The sequence below is a fragment of the Phodopus roborovskii genome, unplaced genomic scaffold (assembly GCF_943737965.1).
Source record: "Phodopus roborovskii unplaced genomic scaffold, PHOROB, whole genome shotgun sequence".
NCBI classification, from domain to species: domain Eukaryota; kingdom Metazoa; phylum Chordata; class Mammalia; order Rodentia; family Cricetidae; genus Phodopus; species Phodopus roborovskii.
Window position 1 is genome coordinate 2,896,825 of NW_026126424.1, and position 27,448 is coordinate 2,924,272.

The 27,448-nt window shown below is 42.2% G+C and overlaps 1 protein-coding gene across 1 annotated transcript in view; it reads left to right on the forward strand.

Annotated features, from left to right (window-relative positions):
• Positions 1-27,448, forward strand: part of Egf (epidermal growth factor) — a 76,688-nt gene that overhangs the window by 21,089 nt on the left and 28,151 nt on the right. Inside the window, exons 4-13 of the mRNA XM_051185518.1 lie at positions 88-315; positions 998-1,200; positions 11,556-11,681; positions 13,193-13,315; positions 16,069-16,191; positions 17,070-17,195; positions 18,175-18,311; positions 20,635-20,783; positions 24,094-24,198; positions 25,674-25,897. Coding sequence (XP_051041475.1) covers positions 88-315; positions 998-1,200; positions 11,556-11,681; positions 13,193-13,315; positions 16,069-16,191; positions 17,070-17,195; positions 18,175-18,311; positions 20,635-20,783; positions 24,094-24,198; positions 25,674-25,897 — 1,544 coding nt within the window. The remainder of the gene's footprint in view (positions 1-87; positions 316-997; positions 1,201-11,555; positions 11,682-13,192; positions 13,316-16,068; positions 16,192-17,069; positions 17,196-18,174; positions 18,312-20,634; positions 20,784-24,093; positions 24,199-25,673; positions 25,898-27,448) is intronic.

Consider the following 27,448-nt stretch of genomic DNA (forward strand, 5'->3'; position numbering starts at 1 on the left):
TCTCCCGGGGCAGGCACCAGAGGCGGGAACCCCCACTTAAGCGACTTTCCATTCCGTTATGGCTGTGTGTGATGTGTTCATCCCCAGGTTGATATTTTGGTCTTCTGAGGTGACCGGCAGCATTCACAGAGCGGATCTCAGCGGGGTAGAGGTGAAAATGCTGCTGGAGACTGAGGACAGGATAGCGGTACTGACTCTGGATGTGCTTGCCAAGCGCCTCTTTTGGGTTCAGGACAGCGGAGAAGGAAGACATGCTCACATCCGTTCCTGTGATTATGACGGTGGCTCCGTCCATCTTCTCAGACATCAAACTCAGTAGGTTTTGCTTTTGATATGCAGCAAAACAGTTGCCATTTGAAGCTGGTGCAACAAATTAATTTTCCTCTTGTCAAATAAAGTGGTGTACGAGTTTACACAGAGAGTCACTGATTAATTACTGGTGAGTGACTTTGGGCAGTTTACTTAATGTTTCCTGTAGTCAGATTCCTTTCAATGTGGATATAGTAACAGGCCTGTTTGTGGGTGTCATTGTGAAGACTAAGTAAATATATTCGGATAATAATTAGCAATGTGCATACCACATGATAAGCTCCCACTGTCGGTCATACTTGTCCTTCTCCATCATCCGGCGATATATTTGTGAGGCATTGCCTCTCGTGAAACTTGCTCTGGAGACAGTCTGTGGGAGAAGCAAAACTGAGCCTGGTATGAAGCTACCAAAACCAGCACTCTGTCCACACCCTGCTCCCCACTCTGTCCACACCCTGCTCCCTCCCGGTCTCCCCTCCTAGAAATTGTATCCCATTAGTTCCAAGTATAATGGTGTAAACCAAATTTTAAACCTTAATTATGTTTGTCTAAACCAAAGTAAGAAAAGAGAGATGACTAAAATACAAACAAACAAAAATTCCAAGTGGGGGATTCAGCTTTACAAACTCAAGTAATACGTGTTCTGTCATTAACCCCTCCTCCCCCTTTGCTTTCTGGGTGTTTTTAGGCACGGGCTGTTTACAATGGCCCTTTTTGGTGACCGTATCTTCTATTCAACATTGAAAAAGAAGGCGATTTGGATAGCTAACAAACACACTGGGAAGGACATGGTTAGAATTAGCCTCAATCCGTCCTCCATGCCACCCGGAGAACTGAAAGCCTTCCACCCACTTGTACAGCCTGGGACAAAGGACAGTGCTCGGGGCTCTGGTGAGTCGTTGATTTCCTCAGAAGAACCTGGCACATATTCACTCCCTGTCTACTGGCTCACACTAGACTATTAGGGGTTATGGTGTAGGGGGATAAAGTTTTACCCAGCCCTCATCAGTTCTCAGTTAAAACACAGTCTTGAAACAAAAGGCAGATTAAAACGAGGAAAATATAGACACTATCAGCATTTCTTTTCGTATCTATGAAGGAGACAGACAGGGTCCCTAAAGAAATTAAACATGGGATGTGACTAGGACAGGTTAGTCGATTGTTCATTTACTTGGCTAACATTTACTGCTTAATATTTACTTATTTGTGAATAACCATTGAATACGTGGTAGTTAAAAGCCTGAACAATAAAACAAAATAAAGTGATCTGACTTGAAGTGCTTGCATGCTGCTTACTAACAGAGGGGAGAAGAAAGAGGAAAGCAAGTCGGTACATAATTACACCTTGTGATGAGCTCAATGAAGGATGCTCTGAAAGGAAAGCGGGGATGTCAGTGTGCTATTTGATTGGCTGATCAAAAACAAAAACGAAAACAAAAAAGGCCTATCTGAGCACATGGCCTCTCACAGGACATCTTCAAGAAAGAACAGTAAATTTATAGAGAAGTGACTTTACAGAAAAACAAGCAAAAAACTCTGGGGGTAGAAACTCAATGGCAGATGGAGGCTGGTTGGAGCTGTTAGTATCCAGCTCTCTGGGATTGTCTCCAGGCAAGGAGGGTGAGCTGACTTCGGTGATTTTATCCTCGCTCTCCCCCTCTCCTGGTAGGACACCTTTGTGAGCATTAGACAAAGGGGGCGGGCTTGCCTGGACCTGCAGAGGCTCAATGCCCTAGTCCAACTGTCTTAATATTTGGGGTGGGGGAGGGCTTGTGGTAGTCTGGCGGTCTCGGTTTCTCCCACCAAATTCCTTCCATTCCTCCTCCTATGTATAGCTTAAGTGCGTAGACCTCTTTCCACGGCCCCACACTCATCAACAGCTAGTCTGTCCTGCCTGGCCCCACAGCGGTCGGTCACTACTGATATGCCTCCCTCTTCATGCCTTTAAAGAGCAAATCTGATCCACTCTCTCCCCTCCTTGGAATTTGGGTTGAAACTCATCTTGCACCCGGCCCTGCTGTATTTAACCCACTTGCTTTAGTGTCCTTGGCCTACGTGAGGGCTCAGGAAAGCCTTCCTTCAGGTTCTCGGATAGGGGTGGGTGCGCAGATCTTTAGGTTTAGCTCAGCTGGTCCTGCTCTGAGCATGAGTGTGTTTCTGACATTTTCCCTTTCATTGAACTTATTATAAGGTGTAATTATGCATTAGCTTGCTTTCTTTCTCACGTTCTTTCTCCCTTGTTTCTGTGTGATGTGCAGGTACTTTTGGCCAAATCCTATCTGTCTCATTGCTGTGTATTTTTGATCACTGTAAATGCAATGGATGGTAACAAATTTTAAATAACGAAGCCAGATGAATGAACAATTGAACAAATGAGGTCACAGTCTCAAATTTCAGCTTCTAAGTGTAGTCTCTACTTGGACATTTTAACATCTAATTGCTGGGGTTTTGTTTTTCAAAGTGTGTGTGTTTGTTGTGTGTGTGTGTGTGTGTGTGTGTGTGTGTGTGTGTGTGTTAGTAATTATTGGACAATTCAGTTGTAGGCAAAATTTTCCTGTCCTGCAACTGCTCTCAAATAGGCACACTGAGGCTTATACTGATCATACATGCTCAGCTAATAGCTCAGGCTCATTACTAACTAGCTCTTACCACCTAACCCATTTCTATTCATCTGTGTGATACCCGGAAGCTTATGGCTTTTACCTCTGTTTGCATGTCCTACTTGTTCTCTGGCTGGCGACTCCTCTGACTCCGCCCTTCCTCATCCCATCAATCTCAGTTTGGCTCTCCTGCCTAACTTTATTCCATTCAGGTATTGGCCAGCCTACTTCTTTATTAAACCAGACATGGTGACATATGTTCACACAGTGCACCGAAGGATTATTTCACAGCACTCAGTGTGAAATCTGCCACACAAAAGATGGCATCTCCCACGCAAGTTAAAAGTTTTGTTTCTTATATTTATGAGCACAAATTAAGGCATCTTCAAGCAGGAACTTTGATCATACTCACCTCCTTTGCCCTCTCTAGTGCGCCCTCCCTGATCCCTGCTACTCCCATGCTTCCAGCATAGTCCCTCTTCCACTTTCATCCCTATGTAAGTATTTTAGGGAAGTTTACAAGTACAGGTAGTTTTATTCCCAAATAGCCTTCGGAGACCCTGCACGGCAGGCGCACTGCAGCCTTCCTGTTGGAGGTCAATAGTGCTGAAGGGTTAGTGACTATAGGCCTGTATTGCACATGGTACGTGGATGTCTTCCTGTTTGGGCGTGGCTCCTAAAGGGACCTGCAGAGGTGAACAGGTGGCATGGGCTTGCTATTCATTACACACACACAAAACTACTAGTGAGAATCTTTTATTTGTTTGGCTTTAAAACTGAGCTAAAAAGCTGCTGTTAGGCTCGGAGGTGGTGACGCACACCTTCAATCCCAGCACTCAGGCGGCAGAGGCAGGTAGATCTCTGTGAGTTCAAGTCACTGGTCTACATAGACTTCCAGGACAGCCAAAGATATACAGAGAAACCGTGTCTCGGAAAACAAACAAACAAACAAAAACAAAAACCAACAAAACAAAACCCAGGAAACTGCACCAACCTGGCAGCAACCCTGTAAAAGAAAAGCTGAAACTTGTCCCCATGTGAAGGCTGAGAACCCCAGACTTCTGACTTCCCGTAGGAAACCCGACTCACTGCCTTCAGCTACAGCTCAGCTGGCACTGGTGATGTGCAGGAGAACCAGACCAATGCCTTGAGGCGCCTCCCTTCAGTCTTAGTTGTTTTAGTTAACCCTTCTTATTTGTAACAGCCGTGGGTGTGGGCCATCACCACCACCCTCCCCCATGTTCATGGGTAGCCTTGCAGTTTCCAAAGTGCTTTCTTGTATGTTATCACACTGGCCCACCAAACAGCACTGGGAGACAGCACAGGCAGAACAACTGTACTATTTCATGGTACTTAATTTGAAGGTGTGGAGTGACTTTTCTGACATTACACAGCTGGTTAGTGACCATGGGACTTGTCTTAGTTCTTAGCTTGTGAAATGTAGATTGGGGGGGAATGGGCGGGGGACTCCTGATCAATACTTCAGAGTATGTTCTCTCTTCCCTAAACAAAGTCTCTCTAGAATCCCTCACTATTGGCCAAGCTCCTTTGACAGGGATTCAAGTAAGATCACCAAAAGCATCGGTTTCAGAAGAAAATCTAGGGTTTACTGAAGAGCAACCTCACACCGCATGACAAATCGAACTTGGTTGGGAAGCCACAGCCAGTGCAAAACCTGGGATGCAGCTGGCACTGGGAATTGGCTCCGGTCATCACCCTGAGTGTGGTCGTCATGCATACTCTGTGTACAAGGCACCTCTGGATTGCAAGAGTGTTGCTACACTGGCCACCCTTGACTAGGATTAAGTTGTTTTCAGTGCATTAGAGAGCAGGGATTCTTCACCTGGGACTTGCAGGGACCAGAGTCCTTTTTGATGAGCTACATGAAATATGTCATTGTTTTCCCTAGGGCACAAATAACCATGTAACACTTATCAGGTGCCCAGTGGGCCAGACACCTTTCAACTATAAAGACACATTCCTCTGGAGACTGCTGGGTTCCTTCTTCAGATTTGTTTAAAGTTCCAGTTTTCCTGGGAGTTGCTCAGCATCACCAGGGGTTTTGGAACAGACATTTAGTACTGAAGCTACTTTAATGAGGTGAAAAATTCCTGTAACCCAGCTGACATAATTTTTGTATGAAACACACAGGATTGATGCAAATTGGAGGACCCATGGACTTATTTCTTCTTGGGAAATGACTAAGCCGTTGCTTATCAAGGATGCGCTGTAAAATTCTAGTTCTTTGGAATCTACCGGGCTGTCATGTGTGCGCGCTCTGGAGAGACACTTCCAAGGTTAAATGCCTTTGAGGATGCTAGGCTCAACAAGCTGTTTAAACAGGCTGGTTTCCTTTGAGTGTGGACTCACATATGGTCAGAGGCACTGCTTCTCTCTGAGGACCATTTAGCCTGGGGTGCTTTCCCATTTAATTTTTTACATAGCAGTCCACGACTTAAATCCATTCTTTCTAGTGTAGACCCAATTTTGAGCTCTAGACAAAAGCAAACAAAACAAGAGAGTTGAGTTGCAAAAGACATTCTATGGAGGAGAGCTGTGGGAAAGGTTGATTTAAAACCCTTCGGACGCATTCATAATATCCCAAAGGGAGCGACCCTGTGAAGGCCTGTCTGACCCTGGCAGAGATGAAATCCAAGGAAGTGAAGCCTTTAGCATTTTTCAAAAAAGATGGATATGCTAGGGTATGGGCATCCTTCGTTCCTGTGCTAAGACAGGCTGACTTTAGTTACAGAAGCTTCGGGATGCTGCCTTCTCACCCAGGGTAGGAGGAAGAGATCTACAGCTTCTGGAGACTGGCTATCTCCTGGAGAGTGTCTGAGGTCTTTCCTCTGGCCGCACTCCCTTGCTCTGTGCATCCTGGAAGGTCAGGGTTCTGCAACACCAACAGTGGACGAATGATCTTGGCTGCAGCCCACCTACCCCCAAGACCTTCACTTCTGCCTTCCGAGCATCTCTACCTGGATGTCTTTGCTCCTGTCTCAAAGGACATAACTGACCACCTGGTTGTTCGCAGAATTGTCACTTTAGTCCCAGAAGCTTGATGAGAGTCAAAATTATTTCCAGATTACTTTATGACAAAGTCTTCAGGTGGCGCTGCAGACCTCCTGTGACACTGGTTTATGGACACACGGGTGCCAGCTCCCACTCTGTTTCTGGATAACCAGCAGGTCAGAAGTTGCCAGCTTGGTCCGTCATCTGCAAAATTTCTCTTCAGCCCTTTGCACAATGGCTTTAGAGGCTGCTAATTAGTGCCTATGACCCTAGAACCATTCACTGTTTTTCAAACTAAGAGTTCAGAGTGAAGCGATTCTCACTCCAACACTGCTTACTACTTATCAGCTAGAATTCTTCTACAGAGAGGAACCTTTCCATGTCAAATACATTATTGCTCTGAGGAGCAATTATAAGAAAGGCAAATTCAAAACTAGATCTTGTCCCTTAACATATGTATTTTCAGAATAGAAACTTAACTTCCCAGTGTCACCCAAAACTGACTTTTCCCAAAGCATATTTATAAACCATATTTGCTTTTTTATAAAGAGATTAACATGTTTCTCTTCTTTACATTTTATTTTACTTTATTTTATGTGCATTGGGTTTTTTGTTTGTTAGTTTGCTTGTTTTTTAATGTATATCTGTGTGAGGGTGTCATATCACCTGGAACTGGAGTTACAGTTGTGAGCCGCCAGGAGGGTGCTGGGAATTGAAACTGGGTCTTCTGGAAGAGCGGCCAGGCTTTTAGCTGCTGAGTCATCTCTCCAGCCTGTCCCCCTCCCCAGGTTGGTGTATTCTATTGGTAGTTGTTATCCTCTGGATACTTACACTGCAGAGGAGCTCATCTGAGACTTGCCTGCTTAGGAAACATGAATACCATGCTCCACTCCCTGAGATGATGCTGATGCTGCAGGTCTGGAATGGAAGGCTGAGGCTGGCCTTAGGATGGCCACTGGGGACACAGGAGAAATGGGGGTGGTGACAGTGTGAGTAGAGACAGGCATAATTTGTGTTCCTTGCCTTCATCCTATGGGGTGTCTAGCATGTCAGAAACAGGCATATAAAAAGAAAGGAGGGGACATTATTAGAGCAAAATGCTAGGTGTTTCGCCTAATACTGAGAACTGGTCATGGGAACTAGTGCATGTCGGGCAAATGCTTGTCCACTGGCTACACCCCGGGTCCCAACCAACTGCTTCAAAGCTATTGCATAGTTTTATTTCTAATTCTTACAAGAATCCAGAAGGATAAAAATAGAAAGTAGCCAAATCCTGTTCAGATTGGGGGGGGAGGGTGGGCAGGACAGGGAAACCACTGTTGAAAACCCCAGTAGCACAAAATGGCACAGAATGGCAATTCTCATATTTCATTTGTGTGTCGATTCACAGAGGAACCCCCTCAAAAAACCAAAACAAAACAAAAAAAAAAACTATACTACTTTGGGAAATCTTTGAGGAAGTCCAAACAATTATTTATGAGAACCCACCAATAAGAAGGGAAATAAAAAGTGAATCAAAAACATAATCATAGGTTTTACAGAGATTTACATACACTGTAACGTTTTAAGTATGTATGTATGTATATACACACAGACACACAGACATACAGACACACACACACACACACACTCCATATATACATGTAGCTGCATTCAGAAGGACTGAGGCTAAGTCAGTTCTACCCTTATTTGATCCTTGACAAAATTCTCTTAATCTGTAAAATTGTTGGAAATGTTCTAAGGGTTTGTTTTGAAAATTAAGTTTCAAATTTTACTTTATAAAATGGTAGTCTAATTTTTATTGATATGTCCTAATTTTGTGAATGCCAAATATTTAGTTATGAGAATCATTAGGGTAAATGTCCTGAATGAAAAAGACTAGAAGAGATTTGTTGATGGGCTGTGAACATCAAACTCCACCAGTAGGAGCTCTAATTGATATCAAGGGCGGTTAAGCCCTCTGCTGGGCTCTTCGAAGGGGTGCTATCTGAGGACAGCGGCAGCATTTTGAGAGTTGGCTTTGGCCTAATTTGAAGCTAAAGATCAGCAGATTAAGAAGATTAAACAAAAATATAACTCAATCCTATGTTTAGCAGCTTCCTAAAATAACCTTTGAAATGTTCAGCATCTGGATTCAGGCCATGCAATCAGCATCACCACATTTTCCCACCTATGTGGAGCACTGGAGAATGTGGTATTCTTAATACTGAATGTAGCTTGAAGCCAGCAGCAGCACACAGAGTAGGGTAGTCTACCAGAGTCTCGGTTCTGCCTCTACGGTTGACTGGGAAGTCAAGGGCAAAAGGAACAGGGCTGCAGGTGCCATGACCACCTGCTGGACACATAGATGATATGACTTGCTCCCAGGTGCTTATCGATTAAAACCGTGGAACTAAGATACATTTACATAACGATAATGATGGTGATCATGGTCCAGATGATTAATGGAAAGAAAGTGAGGCAACAGTGGATTGGGAGTAAAAGTCAGCACACCTCCCCCACCCTGGACAGCAATATTTTCTATTACCATACAGGGTTGAGGTCTTCATGGTATAAACTAGAGGAATTACTATAAACAATGAATTCAGTTTAGAATAATGTGACTTCTTCTAAAAGGAGAGGGAGCTGAGCATTGTGATTCTACCTATCATGCTAGCACTCAGGAGACTGAGTAGGAGGACTGAACATTTGAGGTGAGGCTGGACTACTGAGCAAGACCCTGTTTGGGAAGGGAAAAGAGTGAGCCAGGAATGTAGTTCAGTGGTACTTGCCTAGTACAAAGCCCTGAGTCTGATCCTTAGCACTGCAAGGAAAAAAAAGAAAACTAAGAGAGAGAAAGGGGAGAGGGGGGGAGGAGAGAGAGAGAGGTTTCAGAGAGTAACTATATTTCAACACTTCTATATCATGGACTAGGAAACAAAGGTCAAAGAGATAAAGTGATTTGTTGTAAAAGACAGAAGCTTGGTTTTTTGGTGTTCACGGTTCTTTTTGTTTTGGTTTTTGAAACATTGTTTCATTGTTTCTCTGTGGCTTTGGAGGCTGTCCTGGAACTCGCTCTGTAGACCAGGCTGGACTCCAACTCATAGAGATCTACATGCCTCTGCCTCCCCAGTGCTGGGAGCAAAGGCATGCACCACCACCGCCCAGCTATTTTCATAGTTCTTAATCCCATAGTTATCTACCACTTTGGACTTGGAAAGATGTTTATAGGGGTATTTATAGGAAGCACAATCTCTTTTATTCTATTTTAGGAAAATAGTGACATTTTGGTGTCACTAAGTCCCATGTAGATGCTTCTGAGTAGTTGTTGTTCACTTGAGAAGTTACAAAAGTTAAACATGCTTTATGCTTTAATTTTCCAAACTTGAAATGATTTTATCTTGTCTTCAATAACTATACATTTCTAATTTTATTCATTCATTTTCATTATTTGAGACACTTTACTTTTAACTTTGCTTAACACTTAATTCTCTCCTCTTCCTCCTCCTCCTCTTTCTTTTTAACAAGGACTTGTAGACCAGAGTGGTTTTGAATTCGAGATGTAGTTGGGGATGACCTGTAGCTTCTGTTCCTCATGCCTCCATCTCCGAGGGCTGAAATCGCAAGTGTACACCACTCAACCTAGTTTATGCTGAGTTGGAAATCCAATCCAGGGCTTTGTACCTGTTAGGCAAGCACACCACCAACTGAACTATATCCCCAGCCCCTAACACTGCTTAGATTTTTTTTTAAGCAAAAGTGAAGGACAGAAGTATGAACCAAAAAAATGTACATAACTGACATAAAACCACAGAAAATAAACAAAATTTTAGAATTAGTCTTCAAAAGACTATCCAATACAACTCAACATACCCAGTAGGCAGAGTTGGATTTGTATTGTTAGTTGGCATTTAATTTTGTCAAGACGTTTGAAAACATAAATGCTTAAGAAAATAAGACATTTCTCTGCATTCAAGACCAGTACAGTCTAGAGAGAGAGAGAGAGAGAGAGAGAGAGAGTGTTCCAGGATGGCCAGGTCTACACAGAGAAACACTGTCTGGGGAGGGGGGCTAATGGTGGGGAGAGACAGATTAGCTGAAAGTAGTTAGTTACCTGCAAATAACACAGAGTCCAGTAGGTGGGTGGGAGGTTACCAATGTGTTTTGAATACTCTGGCATCAGACTCACTCTGGATTCTGTAATGTGTAGATTCCTGCATCTCTTTGCCTTTATTTCTTACTGATGTTGACTAAAAATGCATGGGAGGTAACTGGCTTGGACCGATTAAGATCCTGCAAAAGGTCCTGGACAGAGCCAACCATAATGATGTCCCTTGTCACCAATTATTTGTCTGACCTGAGCAATGAGGAGAGTGATGAATCCCCCAAGTCCAGTTTCCCCAGCAGGGTATGGTTGTGCTGTTTAAACCCTGACAAGGAGGCTGATGGAAGCCGACCGACCAATCTGTTCTGTGTATCATGCCATTTCCTCCTTCCTACTCAGGCCTGCTGCTCTCTTACACACAGCTCTGCATCTCTCCATACTTAGAGGAAATGCTGCTCCATTTACAGATTGCAAATAGCAGCTACCTAACCAAGTCACTTAACTAAAATTCACTCAAATCTTATCTTTTGCCAATGACTTGATTTTTATTTCATTTGTTAAGATAGCGTCTCACTAGAAATGCTCCTGCCTCTGCCTCCAGAGCTCTGGGCTAAAGGCCGGTGCCACCACACCTATCTCCAATCTTCTTTCTTGACCTTCAACTTTCCCCAGGTCTTTCTCTCTATATCTTCCTATCTCTAGTATTCTGAAATTTGTACTCACTAGTAGGTGTACTCCTGTATTTCTACAGCACATAAGACTTATGATTAAAACTGGTAAAATGTAGGAGAGGGCAAAATGGACAAAGTTCTTTACTTTGTCAAGAGGGATACATGTTGCGGGCATTATTAATTCTTTGCGTTGGGTCTGAAAAGTAAAAGTACCATGTTAGCCAATTATTCATCACAATGAATTTAACCTAAGCATCAACTAATGGTTAATACACTACAAATGTAACTCTAGCACTCCAGTTATATGTAACTTAACCCAACTCTAGCTAACTCATCTCAGGCATCTGTTTCACTAACAAACTAGTAAGACGAAGTATTCAGGAGTAAGGCATATCAGGAATATATATATAAGTAGGAAACCCGTTTCTTTAAATAATGACCATAAAACCAGCGAAGCATCAGACAGACCTGCGGTATATTTCAGTCAAGAAAACGCATCCTGAAGTTTGAGGCTTTTTATATTCTTAAAGATGGTATGTATAGTTTCAATACACAAGTGCAAAGCAAAATGAAAGCGCTGACAGTCGTGTGCTCTTTTGCAGACTAAGAAGCCTCCAGATAATTAGGACGCCCTGACGTGTCCCCTGAGTGACCTCAGGAGCCTTTGGCTACACAAATGGAGGCTTGGGCACTGGGGTGCGGTGATTCTGTTTGCCGGCGGATTGGAGCGGAGCTGCGCTGTAGGCGGCACTGCCGTGACGTCACTGGGAGATTAGCCCCGCCCCGCCCCGCCCCGCAGGACTCAATAGGGGTCCCAGCTGGCCCTCTGTCAAAAGCCGCATCTCCACCTGCTCTGAAATAAAGCATCTTCTGTTTCAGACGCGGAACTTTGCAAACAGAGAAGGGGGCAGTGCCGCTACGATCCTTGCGAACGAGACCCCAAGACCCACTCGTGTGCATGCGCTGAGGGCTATACTTTAAGCCGAGACCGGAAGTACTGCGAAGGTAAAGTACGCATGCGCCTAGCGCTGTCCAGGAGACAGGTGCAAAGCGGTCTGCAGGAGTGCGCATGGCTGTTGGTGGCTTGCCTTTGGCAAGAGGGGGCTGACCAGGCCTCCGAGGAAAACAAACGTCAACCCTTCCTGGCTTAGTCCCTTCTTCCCTCCCTTCCTACTTCCTTTTCCAGACGAGGGCCTTTTTCTTCTGTTTTTATTTTTGTTATACTCTCAGGTCTTTTTATAGACTTCTGTTGCTAGGAATTTCCTGAGGGACTGATAAAAAGCCGGAATTCTCTTTATCTAAAGATTATTGTTTTTATTCTGTGTGTATGAGTACCTGCATGTACTTATGTGCACCGTGTGCATGCCTGGTGCCTGTGTAGACTAGAGGGGTGCAGGACCCTCTGGAACCAGGGTTAAGGATGTGAGCCACTACTACATGTAGGTACTGGGAACCAAACCCAGGTTCTCTGTAAGGGCACCAAGTGTTCTTAACCTCTGAGCCGTCTCTTTAGCTTTAAGACCAGAGTTTTCTGGGTGCGGTCAATAGATCTCTTTTTGTTTGACTTTGTGTAAAATATCGGAAGAGCAATCTCTTTTCTTCACTTTTATATATTTTCGGGAGCGATTCCATAGCTACCATCACATTAAGAGCACTCCTCACACATCTTACCCACACAAGATCCAGGGTGAACTTTGGGAGGCTGAATCTAGCTGCCTCCTTCTCTAGGCTACATCCAGTTTGGAAAACCTTGGTCCAATATAATAAGACCTGGAGAAATAACTGTTTTTTAGAAGGTGGAATGGCATACGCATTCAGAGGAATTAACTGGCTTCAGGCACATCTAGCTTATGACTCTTAACAGTCCCAGATTATGCCATTGTGTTCCAGAAGTAGAGGGCATCAACTTGGCACTTTAGTTAGAGCAGAGCTGTTGGAGAAGTGTCCCTCTTGAGGTGTGGTCATCCTTAGGAAGACCAAATGCAAAACAGGAAATACCCTAAACTGGCTAAGATATTCTAATGCCAGCTTCATGGGAGGCCACCTCAGGACTGAAGTTCAGGACCAGCCTGGCCTTCTCAGTGAGTTCAAGGAGAATTTGAGGCTATGGTAGCATAGAGAGCCCCTTTCTTAAAATAAAAAGGAGGGTGGCAGACTTGGCATGGACACTCTGTGACAAGGTGCATACAGGACACGTATGATTCTGTGTTTAATCCTCGGAGTCACAAAAAGGAGATCCTAGGTTTCAGAGGACGATGTGTTAACTTTTATTAAAGGTAATCCCAGTCTAAAAATCTGAGAAAGTGCTCTCTAGGTCACTCTGGCACAATAGAAGTGACTTTCATGGACATCAAACTGACTTCTGTCGCTGTCTCTGAGGATTGGAGAAGCAACCTTCTCATAATGAGTTGCAGTAGAAGCAAGCGTGGCATGCTCTTCTCTCTGCTAATTAGGGATATCTCAATTTATTTTCATGGATAATTATCTGGCTGTGGGTTGCTGTTGTCTTTGTGCAGATGTCAATGAATGTGCCTTTCAGAATCATGGCTGTACTCTTGGGTGTGAAAACACCCCAGGGTCCTATTACTGCACGTGCCCTGAAGGCTTTGTTCTGCTTCCTGATGGGAAACGATGCCACGGTAAGCCACAGCAAGTCTTTATTGCATTCTTTTATTTTCAGCGATGTCCCTAAGCTGGCTATGATCTGAGTTGATGCTCTTCAGTTAGCAGTGTGCATCAGAATTACCTGGGCATTTTATTTCATTTTGCTTTGTAAAACATGGATAGCTGAAGCTGGACTTGGTAGTACAAATTTGTAATCCCTGCAGGCTGAGGTAGGAGAATCACAAGTTCAAGACCAGCCTGAGCTACACAGAAGAGCTTTGTCTTAAGAACCAGCAACCATATGCATAACTAGACTCTAATACAGGCTTATTTTTAAAAACTGTTGAGGGTGATGGAAATAAAACTATATAAACATTTTATCTATATTATCTAATATTTCACTGTATATTTCTAAAAGAGAGGCATGTAATAAACACACATGATATATTATTACACCTAAAAATTAACTATAATCCCTGTCTTAATTAGGATTATTTTTTATTGCGGTGAAGGAAATTACAGTTTTAGAGTTTTAATCCATTATCATCATGGTGGGACATGGTGGCATGCAGGCAGATGTGGTGCTGGAGAAGGAGCTGAGAGTTCTACATCTGGATCAACAAGCAGCAGAAGCAACCGTGTACCTCACTGAGTTAACTTAAGCATTGGAGACCTCAAAGCCCACCCCCATAGTGGTATACTTCCTCCAACAAGGTCACACCTCCTCATAGTGCCTCTCCCTATGGAGGCCATTTTCTTTCAAACCATCACAATCCCTTAGTGTAATATCTGTCAGTGTATAAATACAATCACACTACTACTGACACACCCTTAAAAATTAACAATAATTCTTAGTAGCATCAAGTATCATTTTTTTTCTATTATCTTCAATTATGAGAGTGAATAAAAAACTGGTAAAATGAAATTTTCAAGTCCAGATAAGCTGGTGCTGTAGAGAATGACCATTGAAATTACCTTTTAAAAGTCCTGTACATATGGGTTTGTTTGAGTAAGTGAGTGTTCAAATAAAGGCCTTGCATTAACTTGATGGACCTGTCTCTTACAGATGCCTATTATCCCTCGTATTGAAGTCACTAAATTAACTATTTTTATGTACTCCAGGGCTTTTTCTTTGTGGCTTTTGTTAATTACACTTTTGAAATGTTCCTGAAATATTCTGCAAAGTTGTAATTATATCTATAGACTGTGTTCGATTCAGCATCGACATTTCTTGGTCAGAATACATTTTAGATATGTCTGTACTTCCACCAAGATATAGATAATGTCCTGTTGTTTCCTCATGTCATGAGAATAGTCTGTGATCATTCATCTCTTAATAAGCCCACAGTCACCTTTTTAATAATTATTTCCTAGATCTATTATCTCATAGTTTCTAAGTAATAGTCTTATCTTGTCATTTCTTTTTAATTATTAATTAGAATGCTTTTATACAGAGAAATTTCATTAGCAATTTGCTTACCCAAGACAGGATGCTTACAATATAGGCAAGATAAATGTAGAAATTTGTATTTAGAGGACGTAATTTGCTACTGAATTAGTCATTTCTAACTTTTGGGGTCATCTTACTAAAAAAAGAGAAACAGAAAACATTGTAAATATGTATGGGCACTCCCAGTGCAAATCTAGGATTGCATATTCAGAAACTTTCTAGTCTTGCTTTCTAATTGACTCTGTTAGCATGACTAATGTACGGTTGCATGTTTGAAATCATGTTTATTATGTAGTCTTGTATCACAGAATAGGTGTCTGTATCCTTCTGTGTTTATGAAACACGACAGACATGTTGAAATTGGTGGATAATAAATAATGAATTACTTAGTAATTATCTGTCATAATTGCATGTCTGAGACTTCTTCTAGACATATAATAAGTGTCCTAAAAGATTGGATGTAAATGGGTTGGCTATAGGGCCCTTCATATGCCAACAACAGCATATACAGTTTTTTTTTAATTCCTAAAGCATCCAGAAACTTTATGGAATTAATTTTGGTGCAAGATATAGAGTAGGGCTTAAGTTTGCTCAAACCACTCTGTAGCTATTTTGAGTTACTATTGGTTTTTTACATGCTCACCCATTTAAGCTAACACCTACAAATACAAGGTTTTACTTTTATCAATTTTGTTTTAGACACAGTCTCATTGGGTAGGATTGTGTAGGTTGGCCTAGATCTTGGGGTTCTCCTCACTCAGCCTCTTGTGGCTGGGATTACAGGTATGTGACATCATTCCCAGTTAAAGCCTTTTTTAATCCGAGTCTTGTCTGTCCTGTCCTGTCCTAAAGTCCTCTGTCTTTTCCCATTCCCGTTTCCCAGTGTTCTGAAGTTGCATGCTATCACACTGTACTCCAAGCATTTATCATCTGATTTAGCACTTATTAAGAGCTTCTTGTTTCCCTTCCTACATGTAATCATGCACAAAATGCCTTTACTTCTACCATGTGTTATTAGTCCTCTAGGAAAACTTGAGAATCGCTTGGTAAAATTCTACATAAAATATTACGGAATTCTGGTGACTAATAACTTTTAAAATCTTATTTGAAATGGGAGAAACTCATAGGAGATTGGAGATATTTTCCTAAAATTCTAGCTCTTTAATTTTTTTGGGTTGATATTTTGTTCCTTGCTTTTATAATTTCCATACTATGGCATCTCATAAATGTTAGATTTTTTTAAAATTCAACTCCCACCTTTCAGGGTAGCAACGGGTTGTCACAAATTTTCACAACCCAATTTTTACAATAATTATGAATTTGTTCTTCCCTAACTAGAACTTATTTCCTGTCCAAGCAACACATCTACATGCAGCCATGGCTGTGTTCTGACATCAGATGGTCCCCAGTGTGTCTGTCCCAAAGGTTCAGTGCTTGAGACAGATGGGAAAACATGCAGTGGTGAGTCTGTTTGCCTTTTAGTGACTCGACAGTATCAGTCTTCTAAGAAACACGGAAAAGTTAACCTTATTCCCAAAGCAGAGACTAGATTTTCTAATCATCACATACTGCCGGGCATTTATGCAGCAGATTAGTATGTAAATTTGAGAGGGATTTTAGACAGCGGAGTGGAGTGGTTTCTATAGTGCTCCTGGACATTGTTAGTTGCAGAATAGCATTACCGTTCCCAGCAGTGTGGTGTAAACTGCTCGTGTGATCTGCTGCCGGGTGGATGCAGGGTGCTCGGAATATTGCCGGCAGCTGACAAATAACCCTCCGCTTTCCTCTTCCTAGAGATTGAGCACACAGAAATGTGGGTGGGACTCAAGATTATCAGGAGAGTTTTACATTGTTTAAATAAAATATGCAAAAAAAGAAAAGAAAAAATATTCGGTGGATTTAGTATTACCCAAATCTGAAATTGGAAATAATTGAATTAAAATAGTTGAGAAGCAAAACAAACAAACAAAAAGGCAAAAGTCAAGAGACCAAAAATGTATGAGATAGAAACATGGTATCCCTCTGCAGGAAGAGTTAGGACAAACACAAAATGCATGTCTGTCTAGCTGGCTCCAGTGCCTGTGTTCTTGAACTCGTGGTGTAATCACTAAGGATAAGGCCCATTGGAATGTGAAGGGTTAACATCAAAGTGCTGGGTTCTGGGGAGTGGATACTGTGACATTTCCTCTCAACTCTGGAAATTAAGTTGATAGCAGCAGTATGAACGATTAAGAAAATGGGTTTAAAGGGAAATAGAGTTGTTTCATCAGAGTACTGTTATGAGAAGTTGTTCTATTTTGTGTGATATAGTATCATTACCAAGCAGCTGGGTTTTGTAGGTTGTTCATCACCTGATAATGGTGGATGCAGCCAGATCTGTCTTCCTCTCAGTCCAGTGTCCTGGGAATGTGGTTGCTTTCCAGGGTATGACCTACAGTCGGACCAAAAGAGCTGTGCAGCAACAGGTTAGTGGCATGGCTATTTGAGAGTCTGTCCTTGAAAAAGATTACATAAAAACAGTGTTACATTAGAATTATGCCAGGCTGAATTGCCTTTGCATTCTTGGTAGGAAATATGATTTTTAAAAATGTTGGAAGTGGGAAATAAATCCTGTGACTATGAATATAGTTTTTGAAGAATATTTATGCCCACTTAACTAAGTGGGCATCCAGCCACTTAAAGTAGGGTAAGGTATCTTTAGTAGATGAGGAGGCATCATGATACTGCTCTTAAGGGTATAATTAAGAGATGTTTAGTAAATATTGGTAGATTGATTCAATTTTGATATCTCTAGTAAATGTAATAATCATAACATTTTGATGAGTTCTGTCTTGTTCCTTCAACTTTAATGTGAAGTTTTATGCTTTCAACTGTTTCTTTTCATCCTCTGATATTATATCTTTTGTGTCTTTTGCTACCCTTGGGAATCCTAGATTTATGGCAAATTGAGTTGCCTGTTGAGGTTGATTATACTGATAATTGGAGATACTGTGATTCTGATTCTGTGAAGCTTGCCTAATTCTGACCCCAATATTCTTAAGTCCACAAGGTCTTGGTTAATGAAACACAGTAAACCTGGAGGGTGATTAGAGCATAGTATAAACTCAAGGAATCATGATTCTGTTTGAGAAGAGTGCCCAGCAAAGAAAATTAATTGATGAATTCAAAATGTGTGGATAACGGAGGTTACAAGACTTGAGTCATTTGTCTATGGTTTGGGTTTTTTAATCTTGCTCTTTCTATAAATAAGGACCCAGGGATGAAATCTTAACAGTGACATCTCAAAAGAGATAGAGGTCTTTGCCCACATCCCACACTGTTGGGGAACTGAGCAAGCTAGTACTGCAGGAATGAAAGAAAATGGTGTAATGAAAAGCAAGAGTGGCAAGTGTCAGCTTTTAATGCATGTTTTAAATTCAGCCATATGTGATATTTGGTTAACAGGACCACAGCCATTTTTACTGTTTGCAAATTCTCAAGATATCCGATACATGCATTTAGATGGAACAGACTACCGAACTCTTCTCAGTCGGCAAATGGGAACCGTTCTTGCCCTAGATTATGATCCGGTGGAAAACAAGGTACACTTTTTATTTTGCATGAACAGATACGAAGGTGCTGTTACATGACTGGGGGATTTTAGCTTCATTGATGACCTGGGCTACTTGAAAATCCTCTGCCATGCTCACAATAAACAGACTGAGAGCAAGTTAAATATACACATTTGAGGGACATCAAGGACTCTTGTGTGTTGTGATAACTCTGTCCTGTTCCTTTTTAGCCATATTACTGGCAGCATCCTTGTTTCACTTTTCCTCTCTGGAGGTGTAGGTGGGGCACTAGCATGAAGCTTTGCCCATAGACGTTGCCCATGAGTAGATTTTTGATTTTTTGTTAGTAGCAGGAGTTTCTGTCCTGCCTGCTCCCACAGCCATTTAGTCCCAAATAAACACACTGAGGCTTATATTAATTGTAAACTGTTTGGCCAATGGCTCATGCTTTTTATTGGCTAGCTCTCTCTTTATTATTAACCCATAACTATTAATCTATGTGTTTCTACAAGGCCTTATCTTCCCAGAGAATGTCCAGCATCCTATCTTCCCGGTAGCTACATGGTGCCTCTCCGTTGGCTCCTTTCTCCTTACTCTTCCCACCATTCTCCTAGTCTGGTAGCCCACCTATACTTCCTGCCTGGATACTGGCCAATCAGCCTTTATTCATCAACCAATAAGAGAACCATATACTGACAGCATGCAGAGAGACATCACCCATCATCAGTGGGTTGGGACTGGGGTATAAGAAGTATGAGTTAGTAATTGGCATATGATATACGTCACTGGGAGAGGGGACTTAATGACTTCTGAACTATGAAAATCAGGAAACAAGATTTGTGCTTATGTGGAAATAGCAGCCTAACATATAGCATCATTTACAGAAGGAAGTGGGAATGAACTTTAGTCAGGTGGCCATTTGTCATTCTTCGGTTAGTGTTCCTGTTTTCTTGCTACTCAGACTGTGGTCTTTGGGTCATCTGGAGCTTAATAGAACTGCAGAATTCTAGGCTTCACCAAAACCACTGAAGTAGAACCTGCATTTCAACAAGATTCCCAGGTGATTTGTATGAGAGAGAGAGAGATTAAGTCACTTATGTTTATATGTCTTCGGAAACAGCATAGTGTGTTCCATAGCCTGTATCTTTGACCTAGGAAGCACTTTGCACCTGCAAAGTTGGACAAGATGAGTGACTCCAGATGAAAGGAACTTTAATAAGTATCTGATATAATGTCCTCAATTCTGTAGTCTGGAAAATTGAGGCTTAGTTAAGCAAGAAAGTGGTAAAATTGACAGAGTGTCCATGTTTTCTGAATTGACCTGAAGTAGCATGCTGGGGACTGAACTAGTAACTCAGCTTGTGTCTCGCGTTCAGTTGCAGATCACAGCTTTCTGTCCAGCAGAAGGAACTTCTAGGGGTCGAATACAAATGGTATATCATTGACCAATAGTACAAAGTAACTAAATTACCACAATTGTGTGTGCATGCATGCGTGTGTGTGTGTGTGTGTGTGTGTGTGTGTGTCTGTGAGAGAGAGAAAGAGGGAGAGAGAAAGGGACGGAAGGAGGATAGAAGGGAGGAAGGGGGGGGGAAGAAAGGAAATACACAGAAAGAGACAGAGACAGCCTGTCTTAGCAGCAGCTCTTATAAAGAAAACATTTAATTGGGGCTGGCTTACAGGTTCAGAGGTCTAGTCCATTGTCATCACGGTGGGACATGGTGTTATGTAGGCAGACCTGGGGCTGGAGAAAGAGCTGAGAGTTCTACATCTGGATCTGCAGACAGCAGGAAGAGAGAGACTCTGGGTACCAAGTTCTCTCTTAGTCAGTGTGCTGTTGCTGTGAAGAGACACCATGACCACAGCAACTCTTATAAAACAAAACAAAAAACATTGAAGTAGGGCTGGCTTAGAGTTGAACTGTTCAGACCGTTGTCACCATAGCAGGAAACGAAGCAGCACACAGGGAGACATGGTGCTGGGGAGACAGCTGAGATCTACATCCAGATTTGTAGGAAACAGGGAGAGAGAGACACTAGGCCTGGCTTGAGCAGGTGAAACCTCAAAGCCCATCCCCAGTGATGGCCACACCTCCTACTAGCGCCATTGCTTGGTGACCAAGCATCCAAATCTATGAGCCTATGGGGCTTGTAGATTCTTATTCAAATCACCACACATAGATTAAGTTGCTTAAGGTTCCACATATTCAGGAGTAGCACAGTCAGAGCTTATTGTAGATAATGTCATCTCCGATAATTACATTCAATGACCTGAAGGTCTGTTAATCTCCTTTATGTATATTCTACATTAATATTTAGAAAGCAAGTCAGAAATGCCTAGTTCTCTTTTACAGATATATTTTGCACAGAAAGCCCTGAAGTGGATAGAGAGAGCTAACATGGATGGCTCCCAGCGAGAAAGACTTATCAAGGAAGGGGTTGACACACTAGAAGGCCTTGCTGTGGACTGGATCAGCCGGAGAATCTACTGGACAGACAGTGGGTATGTTTCTTGCTTTAGTTTTGTGTCGCAGGAGACAGAGGTGAGGAAACATGTGATACTCCAGCTGTGTCCTCTACTGTGAACGCCGAAGGAAATAGCTGGCCACTTGGCAAGGATGAGAGACAGATCCATTGTCTGTACCCCTCGCTCTTCCCCACCACCAAGCAAGACTCTCCTTTCATGGGACAGGGTCCACAGTGATTCGGGGATCTCAAGGACCAAGAAAGTGGCATGTGCTTTTGCAGTTCAGACAGTTGTTACCAGTGCAGCCTGAAACCTGTCTGAGAACTGCCAGGAAGTGTTTGCTTTGCATAAAGCTCTCTAGCCATCCTCCAGAAGACACACTAGAGGAGGGGATAGGAGCTGCCTTTGCAGTCAGTTCTAAGGTTACCTGAGAAGAAGGGCAGATTTCCCCATTAAGAAATGAATGCAAGTGCTTGGTGTAAATAAAGTTAGTAGAAGTATCAGGCCTCCCATAAACAGTTGCCAAATGAAAGAAAGGTATACATCACCAAAGGGATTGGTTGGCACAACCCCTTCATTTTACAGGTGAAGAACTTAAGGCCCAGAGAGGCTGAGGTTGTTCCTGGTGGTTTACAGAGCATGTGAGTGATAAGTCCTGCACTAAAACCCTAGTGCTGGCTCCTGCTGAGCAGGCATGAAGGAGAGAATGGAAATGTCCATGGAGGCAGAAAGACATGTTCTGAGGTTTGATAAGGTAGACTCTTTCCCTTTGTGGGAAACAAGAGGAGCAAAGTTGGGATATTCCTCTCCTCTAGGCACCTTCTGTCTCTGTGGCCTGTGTGAGCCCGAGAATAGGCAGAACCAGACAGGAGAGGGGCAGATGAGGAAAGGGGCCACCTCCTGTGTGGTGCTAAAGAGAACCCTCTTCCTTGTTGCTGGGAGAGAAGCATGAACAGACTCCCTCACAAGAAATGAGAAATGCTGAGATGCCGTGTGGTCTAGTTTTTCTTCCAAGTAACTGAAAACCACAGAGTGAATGGTAACCATCTGAACATCTGGGACCTGTGCAGCCATGTTAAAGGAAAAGAAAATGAATCAGAGTTTCACATCTGGGGGAATGGTAGCTCCAGCTCAGAGAGCAGAGTCTCAGGGAGCAGGCTAGGGTACCTTCACTCTGTTGTGTGTACAGAGCATCTCTGGTTATAGGAAGCAAACAGGTTCTTCACAGTGAGCCAGATGTACAGTGTGGTGTGCAGTTACCTATGGGACTACGTGTCCAGGTAGAGCATGGCTCTTTATTTACTTATTTAGTTTTCCCTTCATCCTTTATTGTTATTTGTGTATCTGTCTATTAAATAATTGCAGTATACCAGAGACTGTACTAAGTGTGTTCTATTCAGGATACTATGGAGCCCTGGAGAGGTCTGCTTTCCTATCTCTAAAGATCAAGAGAATTTATGATCAGAGTGCTAAAATAACTTTTCCAAGATTAAGCAGTGACCTCGAGGTTCCATGAATTACCACAGAAATGAGCTTGGGATGCTGCTTGGGGAAGAGGGTCCAGGTACCCCAAGACTTTCAGACACAGGTCCTGTCTCCTCCAGTCAGCATCAATGGATGAGACCCAGAGTCACGCAACAAATTGAAATCAAGTCCCGCCAAATCAGTTATAGCCATGATAATCACAACCTTCTCCGTGCTGAATCTACTTAAAAGCATATTCTCCGTGTCAGCTGTAGGTAATAACAGGGCTAGTATGTGGTTGTTTTCAGAAGTGTAAACACTTATCAGGACCACAGATGTCAACAGCTCCCTGCTCCCCTGAGGTAGCTCTCTTCTCATTCCCCACATTCAGGAGGCACCTCTAATTTCACCAGTGTGTGATTAGTGTCTCCTGCCCAGGTAGTGCCTTCAGGAGGAAGCTGGGTACAGCTGGGGACTGCAGGACCAGCCCTCCCATTCCTGCACGCACAGAAACTTCAGCAATAACAAACCCTCCTTCAGTCCTCACCCCTCCAAAGACAGCTGCTCACACAAAACCTTTCATTTGTCTGGAAATGAGAGGCTTGTAGTTTAAAAACCTTGATATTAGCTGGAAATGTGATTTAAATAACTGAGACTTTAATCCTAGGTGTTAGATTACATGGTAACGCTAAGTCAATGGGAAACCAAAGGGTGGGGGTGACTGTCTTTGTTGAGAAAAAGACACATGCATGTGGGCATGATACATGGATAAATCTGTACAATTATTAGTTAATATTAAGGAACCCTGACTCCTAAAGTTAGTTGAACCACAAAGGTAAAGATCCATGCATGCTTGTTCTCTGGGGGACTCTTGGTGGGTGACTCTTACCCATCCAGTGGGGGATCACAACAAATGTAACTTGTCCCTGGGTCTTTGCTTTCTTATCACCAGCCCTGGGGTCTGAGCTTTGCTTTCTGCCTGAACTGAAAAGCACCCTGGGGAGCCCATTGCATAACTGCCCCAGGCTGTGATGTAACAGTGAGATCAGAGAGGATGATTTTGGTACCCCGTCACACCTTCAGGAATCCTCCCCCTGCCAGGGAAGAGGAGAACACAGACGCCAAGGAACTGAAACCGTGGGGGAGTGAAGTGATGGAGAAGGGCAGATTGGTATACTCCATCTGCCTACAGCAATGTGGAATAAAATGGAAACCCATGTACATCTCCCCTGCTGTCCTTATGCTGGCTTGACCCCTCCTCCCCATGGCCTGTGACCTTTGGCTTCCATGAGTTCCAGCAAGAGATGGGAGGGTGCGAAGTGAAGGAGAATAAGTATTTACACTTTGGCTGTATCTCTGCCAGGCTGCTGACACAGTCCCCTTTACCCTATCCTGTGCCTGGGATGGATATGGGGTACTAGTTAGCTGGGGGCTTTTTTTGTTTGTTTGGTTGGTTGGTTGGTTGGTTATTTGGTTGTTTGGTTGGTTGATTGGTTATTTGGTTATTTGGTTGGTTGGTTTGGGTTTTCTGAGACAGAATTTCTCAGTGTCACCACTACTGTCCTGGAACTCTCTCTCTCTCTGTAGGCCAGGTTGATCTCCAACTCAGAAATCCACCTTCCTCTGCCTCCCAAGTGCTGGGTTTAAAGGCATGTGCTACCACTGCCTGGCTGGAATTTAAATCAATAGAACTTTGATGTGGAGGGCTTGCTGTTTCTAACTTTATAATTGTGTGTGCATGTGTATTTGTGTGTGTGTGTGTGTGTGTGTGTAAGAGAGGGGGGAAGAGAGAGACCATGTTTATGTATCAGCATGAGAAAAGGAATACTTTTAGTAGAAAAGTCATGTTGATATAATACCTCCCTACTTCAATACCTTTTAGGAAGTCTCTAATTGGAAGCAGTGATTTGAGTGGGGAGCATCATCAAATAATCATCAAGGAGAATATCTCAAAGCCACGAGGAATAGCTGTTCATCCAAAGGCCAAGTAGGTATTTATAAAAAGAAGGCACCGAATGCTAAGCTTATGTTCCTATTCACATCTAAGATGCTTATGCCCATGTCTAAGATGTTCACATCTAAGATGCCCATGTCTAAGATGCTCATGACCATGCTCATGTCTAAGATGCTCTTTTTTTTTTTTTTTTTTGCTAAGGCTGCAGGGGATCAGTGCAGTCATAAGCCAAGAAGATCTGTAAATTGTGTTCAGATATTCAGAACAGCATCCCTTGCTCAGCTCTCAGTCCTCATTAACCAATTAGACTTAAGCCTATGTGTCTACTTTCCTTAAAAATCTTGTGTTGTCAGAACTGGACAGACAGCTCCATGGTTAAGGACACTGACTGCTCTTCTAGAAAACCCCAGTTTGGTTCCCAGTACCCACACAGCTCATAGCCATATATAACTCCAGTTCCAGGAGACCTGATAACCTCTCTTGAGGCATGGAATGTTACGTATAATAAAAACACATTTAAATTTTTTCTTAATCTATATTGTTGTTTCTTGAGAAGAAAATGAAATCAGGAGTGTTGACTTTTCAACTCTATTCAGAAAAACCCTAAGATGACTTCAAATGCTAGGTCATTCTTAGAACCAGATAAGCAGAAATATGCTACTAACCATGAATTAGCATCACATTCTGGTTTGAGGGTAGAGAATTAAAGAGAACAAAGAATTTCTTCAGAGCTGCTAAAAAGCAAAGAGAAAGCTGAGTCTGTTTTATTTTTGATGGATATTTTATAGTACTCTCTGCACAATGAACTGATAGTAACTGATACTTGGCCAATTAGATGGTTAAAACAATGAGAACCCATCTCCAAATGAGCCAACTAGGTATTACTAAATTGATTTTAAAAATGTGTCTAGTTCATGAAAGTTAAAATCATCTTAGTAGTTATAGCACCTTGTATAAATCTAGGAAACAGGTAAATACACTGTGCCTTTATTGTAGTTTAATATGAGCATAATATAAGAATGAGCTTCCAAACTGGACAGTGGTGGCGCACCCTTTTATCCCAGCACTTGAAAGGCAGAGGCAGGTAGATCTCTGTGAGTTTGAGGCCAGCCTGGTCTACAGAGTGAGTTCTAAGACAACCAGTACTACACAGAGAAACAGTCTTGAAAAAGAAATGAGCTATCAAATTGATTGCTGTTAATTTAATACTGTTAATTCAAGCACAAATTTGATGAGTAATATTCTACAATTTTATATCAACTCCTTTTTCCATCTAATGATCATCTAATGATCATCTAATGTCCACGATGCTTTTCTACAGATGAGATAACAGGATTTTCATTTTTGTTTTTAATTGTTTATCATGCTGTGCTACATCTTCTCCCTGTATATTGCTTAGTGTACTACTTACTCTTTACAATGTAAAGTGATTTATATTGACATTTCAGTGTTGAAAGAATAGAAGTGTTTTTCATGCACATTTGACTTGTGAGTTTTCTTGATTGAAGGAGACTATTCTGGACAGACACAGGGATGTACCCACGGATTGAAAGCTCTTCTCTTCAGGGTTCTGGCCGGCTGCTGATAGCCAGCTCTGATCTGTGGGAGCCCAGTGGAATCACGATTGACTACTTAACAGACACTTTGTATTGGTGTGACACCAAGAAGTCTGTGATTGAAATGGCCAATCTGGATGGTTCCAAACGCCGAAGACTTGCCCAGAACGATGTAGGTGAGACTTTGGGGGTGGATGATTTTTTTTCCCTCTTTCTCTCTGTCATTCTATTACTTTTTAAAATTATGTACATATGTATTCTTTAGGGAATGTGTGCATATGAGTGCAGGTACCCACAAAGGCCAGAAGAGAGTGTCAGGTCCCTTGGAGTTGGAGTTATTGGTAATTGTGAGCAGGTTGATGCAGGTACTGGAAACCAAACATAGATTCCCTGCAAGAACAGTACTTTCTCTTGATAGCTAGGCCATCTCTCCAGACTCTCACCTCTTCATCTTGATTGAGCACTGATGAATGTTAAATCTAGACTCTACTTACATGCATATACACATTTAACCAAACTATCCAGATAGAAGTCTTCAAGAATTATAAAATAGATTACCTGAGCATTGAAATAATGAGTAAAAATTAATGTTGTATATAATCTGAGATTTTCCCAAATAAAAGTGGAAATCTTATTTTTTTTCTGAACTTATTTCAGAATAAAAATGTCATTTTTTCTGTCTTTTTAATCTGCCATTCCATAACCATGACACATTTCAGGAATTAATGAATGCCAGTTGAAAACATGGGCAGAGATTAATCAAGGAAGTTTTCTCTCCTTTTGCATTTTCAGATTCTTCATGGGATATCATACATTATCATAAATATCTTTAAAATGCTGAGCCAGGGGCTGGAGAGATGCTTTAAAAAAAAAAAAAAAAAAAAAAAAAGCACTTGCTCTTCTTCCGGAGGGCCTGGGTTTGGTTCCCAACAGCCACGTTGGGCAGCTCACAACCAACTCTAACTCCAGCTCCGAGGGTTTTAGCACCCTCCTCTCCTCTGCAAGTACCCACACACACATCCACACACAGATATACACAGAAACACACACACACACACACACACACACACACACACACACACACACGCCCATAGAAGAGAAGACCATGCAGCGCACAGTGGGAAATTCCTCTGGTCTCAGGGAGTCTGCAAGCATCTTTGGAACTGCACCATGTGCTGAACAGAACTACCAGGACAGAGTGACTGGGCCTAATTTTGGATTTACGAAGGAAACAGCAAATGTTCTGGAGCGAGGGGTACATGTGACAAGATCACAAGGCAGTGGTCAGAGTGAAGTCTAGAGAGAAGGAAGTCAATGAGCAAGTTACAGCGGCTGTCTAGGCGTCAGTCCATGAAGGCCCGGACTGTGCCTTGTTATGAAAAAGTGAAAGAGAAGATTGCGGTATTAAAACATTATGAATAAAATTTAGAGATGGTCTGATGGCAGGTTGATATAAGGAAAGATGAGAACCTGGAAGTGTCGGAGGAATGTTGGGTATTTAGGCCCTGGCTAGAAAGATTAAAAAAAAGAAAAAATCAGTCTCATATAGGAAGGAACTAACAAAATAGTCATTTTGCCAATTCTGTTTAGTTTATAGATAATAATTTTCTAGATAATATTACATACAATATAGAAAGAAAAAATACTTATATTGTATATATTTCCAAGATTGTCTAAAACAATTATATTCTTCATTTATCCACTTGACAGACATTCATTGATTTCTC